Below are 7,856 nucleotides of genomic sequence, written 5' to 3' on the forward strand. Positions count from 1 at the left end.
CCGGGTTTAAGCGATTCTCCTGCCTCAGCCTCCTGAGTAGCTGGGATTACAGGCACATGCCACCACGCCCAGCTAATTTTTGTATTTTTAGTAGAGACGGCATTTCACCATGTTGGCCAGGATGGTCTCGATCTCTTGACCTTGTGATCTGCCCACCTCGGCCTCTCAAAGTGCTAGGATTACAGGCGTGAGCCATTGCACCCAGCCTAGCAAGACAACGGTTTTTAAAGGGAAAATGAGGATCACATAATTGTTTTGAGATAATTCTCTGGCTACAAGGATCATTAAGGGAGACAGCAGTCCAGGGTTGGATAGGCAGTTGCTGGGCAGATGTCTTTGCAACATAAGTTTTTTTTTTGTTTTTTTTTTTTTGAGTAAGGTTGTGATAGCCTTTGTGTAAAGGTTGTGGCTTTTTGCAGTCCTCTATGATAGTTGTTATTATTAGGCACATACGCATGAGAACCCTTCCTTGTGGTACGAACCCAAAGTACCTAAGACAGGTCTCAATTTAGAAAGTTTATTTTGCCAAGGTTAAGGACGTGCCTGTGACAGCCTCATGATGATGCCCTGAGGACATGTGCCCAAGGTGGTCGAGGCACAGCTTGCCTTGATATTAGGGAGACACAAGACATCAATTAGTACATGTAAGATGTACACTGGTTCTGTCTGGAAAAGCGGAACAACTCGGGGCGGTGGGCAGCTCCCAGGTCATAGGTAGATAAGAGGTAAACTGTTGCATTATTTTGGGTCTTTGATCAGCCTTTCACTGAATACACAATTTCCATGTGAGAGGCAGGTAGAGGAACAGTCATTTATGCCTTAGTCTGGCTCAGTGAATCTGCATTTTTACACAAATAGGGCAGAGGAAGCAATCAGACATGCATTTGTCGCAGGTGAGTGGAGGGCTGATGGTGAGTTCTGTCCTTTGTCTGGCATCTGTGAAGATAAGCTATCAATTTACATTGCCAGGGTGAAATTCAACCGAACTGTTATAAGGTAAAGATCTCGAGGCCCATGAGGAATTTCCAAGAAGAAAAGCAAGAACTACCAACAAGAGAGCCCTGGGCACTGGTGCCAGGAGGAGGTACACAGTGAGCTGCAAGACAGGAGGAAGAGGTCACAGGGCCTGTGGGGAAAAGGATAACCACTTTTTCAGAATAAAGGATCAGGAAAATACCCAATAGGAAGGCAATTTCATCTTGCATTTCCCGGAAGAGATAAGGAAATCCAGTATCTGGGCACCTGAGCTTGTGCAGATTTAGAGGTACACGTTTAGGCTGTGTCTAAACTTGAGTCTGGGTGTAGGGGCAGGCCCTCCTTGGGTGTGGCAGGCTGATCTAAGGTTATGGCAGGTTGAGTCCCAGTTGCAACCAACCCACAAAGTGGCTGAGATCCATGCTCACATATTTTCTGCTTTCTGGTGAACTATATGGTATTTTAGTTACTCTGTAGCTCCAAGAGGCCCCTGTGTATCACCCAGGTCCACTACAGGCCAGCTATGGGCAGGACGACGACATCTCAGGTGCCGCCTGCCAACAGCAATGTCAGAGACGTGGATTTCAGAGATATAAAATGGGAAGACATTTGCTCCACAAAATTAATGAAATGTGGTAAAAATCCCATGAAGTTGAACCTCTTGAACCTGGAAGGGTGGCCCTCTAGCGGCAGCCGAGGTGGAGAAAGGGGTTGGTCCTCCTGGGGCCGCGGAGTCCTTCAGTCTCCAGCTAACTGTGCATCTTCCCACCCGGAGCCCTCAGAGGGGTGAACCAAGGGCCCGCGCACCAGGTGAGGGAGTGGGGGTGCTCAGACTGGGCGGCTTCGGCAGGAAGAGCCCAGTGGAAAGACCCAGACAGAAAGGAACAGGCCTGGAGCTTCAGGACAGGAGCAGCTCTGCTCTGTCCAGCTCCTGCTCATAGGGCCCTCTTCCCGTCTGTCTGAAGAGAGTTAAAGTCAGATCACTCTGTCCAGGCTGGGTACCAAGGAGAGCCTGGCTGCACCAAGGCTGCAGCAGGGAGGGGAAGGGCACAGTGGGGAGAAGCCCCAGCAGCAGGATTGGGGCCACAGGCCAAAGGCTTGGCTCATCCCCAGAGCCTGAATGGAGACAACCGAGGCACAGCTTGGTTACAGATGGGCTGGGAGCTGGACATCCCCCTCCTCTACCAAGCGGGAAGCCCCAAGAGGGAAGGGGTACCTGAGCGCTGCACCTCAGCGGAAAACAGCCTGACCCATAGCAGAGCCTCGGTAAATATTTGCTGCATGGTTTAATCCGATTTCAGATTTCCTTTTTTTTTTTTTTTTTTGAGACAGAGTCTCGCTCTGCCGCCCAGGCTGGAGTGCAGTGGCCGGATCTCAACTCACTGCAAGCTCCGCCTCCCGGGTTCACGCCATTCTCCTGCCTCAGCCTTCCAAGTAGCTGGGACTACAGGCGCCCCCAACCCCCCCCGCCAAGTTTTTTGTATTTTTTAGTACAGACGGGGTTTCACCGTGTTAGCCAGGATGGTCTCGATCTCCTGACCTCGTGATCCGCCCGTCTCGGCCTCCCAAAGTGCTGGGTTTACAGGCTTGAGCCACTGTGCCCAGGCCAGATTTCCTTTTCTACCCCTGGGAAACGAGGGCCAGACCAGAGGCTCACTGAGGACCCTCCCGTGTCATTACCGGGCCCCTGGGATTCCCTGCTGCCCAGGAGATGTGGAGCCGCCGAGATTCCTACAGGCCCCGTGGCTCTGGCCAGCACAGGACTGGCTGCAAGTCTTTCCTGGGGAGTCACTGATGGTGGAGCAGGGCTTCCCTGGCTTCATGACTCACATATCCCAGCAGTCCTGACTGTGGAGGGCTTCTGTCTGCAGGCGCAGCAACTGAGCTGTGACAAGCGCGCCACCTTCCCACCACGGCAGTTTCCACCGAGATGTCTTTCTACGGCGTTGGCTGGCCACCTGACCCCTTCCTGCTCTCGATGCCACAGGACTCGCTGTTCCGAGTGGCAGCTTTAGCCTCACGTGGTAACCGCAGGAAGTAGCGCGCGCAGCCCAGTCATCATTTTCCTTCGTCTTTGTGGACAGAGGCAGATCCTGGTATGATCCAGGGAGCACCGGAGCGGGGTCCGAAATACAGAGTCCGGCCGCTGGCTCGCGGTGTCAGCCGTGAAGCCGCTCAACCAAGATGGTGAGAAGTTTCCTCAGGAGAAATGGACACAAAGTAGTGGCTTCCTGGCCAGCTCGATTTTTAAGTAAAGGGAATGGGCTTTCCAGTGGCGCTCAGTCCCTGCCACTGCCCACCGAGCCTGTCCGGCCCCTGCTGAGAGCAAAGTTGAGGGGTCCTCCCCAAGGCCTGCCCAGCGGACGCCGCCCGTCACCTTAGTGTCCAGGTGAGCCCAGCCTCCTCGCCCATCCGCTTTCCGCTCATACCCTTGTCTCCCCAGAGCAGCCTCTTCTCAAGGTGTGCGTCTCAAGCCATCGAGTCAGAATCACCTGTGTGCCTAGTAACAGTGCCATGTCCAAGGCTGGCCCCAGACCTAGCGACCAGTGTATCTGGGGGCGGGCCTGGGTCTGCACTGACACCAATTTTTATTGACTAATTTTTGAAACTCACTTGAATGAAGCGTTCGAGTCTAGATAGTAGCCTTACTGATTAGAGTGATAAAAATAGCCATGCATGCTTGAAAATTATGATAAGCTTAAAAATCAAGATATGCTTCAATAAATCCATTTATTTTACAATCTAATGTAAATCTAGAATATTTAACTTTTTATACAAACTTAACTTTAAAAATAGCCACTTGCTATTTTACATACAAAACATTCAAAAGAAAATTCTTCATTTAGAGTGACTGAGGCTTCACATTCCAGCCCAGAGAGGGGCAGCGAGAAGGGCAGAGGCGGCAGCAGAGGCCTTGGGTGGTCAGTGCTGGCCCCAGTTCCTCAGCCCACCCTCTCCAGCACTGGGAATATCTTTCGGCTTATTTTTCTTTTTCAAATACAATTTCCACTAAAACATGTTTTTTTTTTTTTTCCCCCAAGACAGGTTCTCACATTGTTGCCCAGCCTGGAGTGCAGTGGCACAATCAGAGCTCACTGCAGCCTCCACCTCCTTGAGCTCAGGCCATCCTCCCACTTCAGCCTCCTAAGTAGTTGGGACTACATGCATGCACTACCACACCTGGCTAATTTTTTATTTTTTGTAGAGACAGGGGTCTCACTATATTGCCCAGGCTGGTCTCGAACTCCTGGGCTCAAGTAATCCGCCCACCTCAGCCTCAAAAGTTCTAGGATTACAAGTGTAAGCCACTGTGCCCAGCCTAAAGCTTGTTTCTGAGGGTTGAAAACCACTTTAGCGCTGTTCTTTCAAGGCAAAGGATTTGGTTCTGCTTAGAACTTGAGGAGTGGGGAGTCCACATTCTCCTTGTCAGCCTCAGGGCTCAGCTGGATCAGAGGGGAGCTCAGGTCTATGAGCTGGAAGAGAGCAGAGGGGAGGAGGTGAGTGCAGATCCGGCCGGGGCCTCCCTTCCCCTCCCTGCACAGAGGACTGGCTGCCTGGGCCATCACCACAGCTCGGTCATCCTGGCTCGGGTGCTCTGAAAAGCACTCTGGGCCACCACGTCTAAGACGCTGGAAGGAGACAGGACACACGCGGAGAAACCCAAGCCCCCACCATGCACACTCCTCTGTCCCACGTCTGGCCCTGGGGTCTGTGGGCAGGAGAGACGCGGTCCCTGCCCAACAAGAGCTGGCAGGGTCCTGGCAGGGCACCTCAGAGGTAGCTGATCTTTGAGAAGCTCAGGCTGCCAAAGGTGAGTCCTGCCCTGAGGTGAGCAGCTGAGAAGACTCAACAGCCACTCTCAAGGGTCCCACGATGGCCCTGGGAGGACGAACAAACCCAGAACTGAGGACAGCGAGGGCTGAGTCAACACAAACCACCTGCCACTTCTCACCTGTCCCACCACCGGTGAAGGTTTGGCCACATTTTTATTCATGTCTGGAGTGTTTATCATGAGGTCGATCAGAGGCCTGCTTTCAGATCCCACACCCACGTTTGCTTCTGGGGTATTGCAGAAGTCAATGAGAGGGGGGTCAACGAGGGGCTGGCTTGCAGCATCTGGAGTGACTGCAAGTGGGTCCAGTTTGATATCTACAAGAAGAGCCTGGGTACAAAACCAAGGTTAAGAGCAGAGTCCAGCATCTTGCTGGCAACCATCTTGGGAGAACGTGTGCTTTGCTCATGTTCCAGGTGGGCTGGCGGTTTGGAAAGCCAAGGAATCAGGTGGGGCCTTGGTTGAAGGAGGGCCCGTATGGGGCAGGCCGTGCCTCTCTGACTGCCACCTACCTCCCTGTCCATACCTGCCCACCAGCAGCTACCAGCTCCTGCCACCCTGCTTCCCGCTTCCTCAGCTTCAATCCCTGACCCTTGCCTTAGTCAAATACAGGGCAAAGGTGTCACTTTTTCCTCCCCTGGAGGCCTGGAAGTCCTGACTGCCTCCCTTTGGGTTGGTTGGCACAGAGGCACTGGCCCCAGGATGAAGCATGGCAGGGAACTCCGCCAGCCAGAGCCCTGGGTTCCAGGGGCTTCCCGAGCAGCCTCCAGGAATCTCAGCTAATAGAAGCAAGCTGCGCCTGCTCTGCCCACCTCACTAGGGGCTGCATCTCCACCCGGCTTGGTTTCCTCCCGAGCTGCTTCTGTGGCGGTGCTTTTGGAGAAAACAGTATCGCTTTCCTCTGGAGAAAAGTTAAGTGCCTGAGGCACACGGGAAGGAGGAGAACCCCCGTCAGGGGACACGTCCACCGGCCTGGAGTCTGCCTTTCTATCGCTCTCCCTTGTTGGTTCAGTTCTGTGGGAAGGAAAAAAATCTTATGAGGAAATTTCTCTAAAATGCTCGTTCACTTGGCTGATCCGGGAATCGGGTCACTGGAGGAACAGTGTCCTGGGTGGAGTGCGTTCCCGCTCTAGGGCCTTCGCCCTCCAGACCCCGAGTTTCCTGTGTATGTTAGGGGTTCAGTGATCTGTGCAGTTCCTCTCAGCTCACAAATCTTACCTGTCCAGCATCACCAGGGGCTGCTGTTAGCCCTTTTCTTTCTAGTTACTAAACACGAGGTAATGCGCATGCCCGTCACCTCCTGAAGGGAGCCCAGACCACACACAGGGACCCCTCCTTGAGCCACGGCAGCTCCTTCTCACATGCAGCCAGTGGGGGGCTCCTCCTAGGCCTAGGCGGGTATGCAGCAGGCTCCCCCTGCCCCAGATGCCCCCTCCCCTGCTGCCCAGTGCCCTGATCAGGGCTGAGGCCCCGGGTGCAGGCTGCCCACGCCTGCTCTCCAATGCTGTCTCCTGCAGGACCCCGCATGGGTGCTGCTGGGCTTGCCTGCTGCCCACAGGTCCCTGAGTACCTGCCACACAAAACTGAATTCCTTCCGGAAACCCAGCAAAGCAGCAGGTCCATCAACGAACAGAGAGTACCTTCTTTTTAATACTTCAGAGGTTTCATGAGAGTCCAAAACAAGCACAAGTTTGTTTCTACGTTTACACTTACAAACATACAAGACAGTTAAACGCATACTCCCAGTTACAGATCAGATCTGGTGTTTTTAGTGAGGCCTCGTTTCCCATTTTCTCTTGGGTATTCCATGCCTTTCCATCTCCCTCTGTAACACACACACATGCCAGCATTTTTTCTTCCAGAGTCTTCTGTATTCTCACAAAACTACATAGATACACACAGGGTCAACACTACTGTTAGTAGATGTACATACATGGAAACATGCAAGATATATAAAAATATGTAATTTGTGTATAAATACGTGGACATTATATATGGTGTTTTCTTTTTTTTTTCTTGGAGACAGTGTCTCTGTCGCACAGGCTGGAGTGCAGTGGCGCGATCTTGGTTCACCCCAACCTCCACCTCCCAGGATCAAGCGATCCTCCTGCCTCAGCCTCCCGAGTAACTAGGACTACAGGCACCTGCCAGCACGCCCGGCTAATTTTTGTATTTTTAGTAGAGACGGTCTCACCGTGTTGGCCAGGCTGCTCTCAAACTCCTGATCTCGTGATCCGCCTGCCTCGGCCTCCCAAAGTGGTAAGATTACAGGCGTGAGCCACTGCACTTGGCCTATATGTATATTTTTAACAGACAAAGGGCTTTTATTGTCAGCCACAGTTTCGTTTGTAAAGTGGAATTGTACTTACGAAACTCTCTCTTCTGCATCCTTTCTCAAGAATTCTTCCTGGAAATGCATCCACATCAGCTAATGCATGCCCCAAAGGCTACCTGGTCATTTACTTCCAGTCTTTGTTTTCTCTTGAGATGGAGTCTCACCCTGTCACCCAGGCTGGAGTGCAATGGCACGATCCCGGCTCACTGCAACCTCTGCCTCCTGGGTTCAAATGACTTTCCTGCCTCAGCCTCCCGAGTAGCTGAGATTACAGGTGTCTGCCACCACGCTGGCTATGTATTTTTAGTAGAGATGGGGTTTCATCATGTTGGCCAGGCTGGTCTCGAACTCCTGACCTCATGATCCACCCACCTTGGCCTACCAAAGTGCTGGGATTACAGGCGTGAGGCACTGCGCCCAGCCGACTTCCAGTCTTTGTCACCATGAACATCTCTGCACGTGAACTGTAGTCTCCCACCTATGGCAGCTCAGAGGTATGTGTAATTAACAGAGGTATAGGCCGGGCGCGGTGGCTCACGCCTGTCATCCCAGCACTTTGGGAGGCCGAAGTGGATGGATCACAAAGTCAGGAGATCAAGACCATCCTGGCTAACATGGTGAAACCCCATCTGTACTAAAAATACAATAAATTAGCCAGGCGTGGTGGCGGGCGCCTGTAGTCCCAGCTACTCAGGAGGCTGAGGTGGCAGAATG

The 7,856-nt window shown here is 52.6% G+C and overlaps 1 protein-coding gene across 1 annotated transcript in view; it reads right to left on the bottom strand.

Moving 5' to 3' along the window:
* Window positions 1-3,686: 3,686 nt before the first annotated feature.
* GTSE1 (G-2 and S-phase expressed 1) overlaps window positions 3,687-7,856 on the bottom strand; it is a 35,331-nt gene continuing 31,161 nt past the window's right edge. The window contains exons 9-11 of the mRNA XM_011934792.1: window positions 5,620-5,840; window positions 4,928-5,137; window positions 3,687-4,448 (exon numbers count right to left, since the gene is read on the bottom strand). Of these exons, the coding sequence (XP_011790182.1) occupies window positions 4,365-4,448; window positions 4,928-5,137; window positions 5,620-5,840 (515 nt within the window). The 3' untranslated portion in view covers window positions 3,687-4,364. The remainder of the gene's footprint in view (window positions 4,449-4,927; window positions 5,138-5,619; window positions 5,841-7,856) is intronic.

The sequence above is a fragment of the Colobus angolensis genome, unplaced genomic scaffold (genome assembly GCF_000951035.1).
Source record: "Colobus angolensis palliatus isolate OR3802 unplaced genomic scaffold, Cang.pa_1.0 Scaffold138, whole genome shotgun sequence".
Lineage (NCBI taxonomy): Eukaryota > Metazoa > Chordata > Mammalia > Primates > Cercopithecidae > Colobus > Colobus angolensis.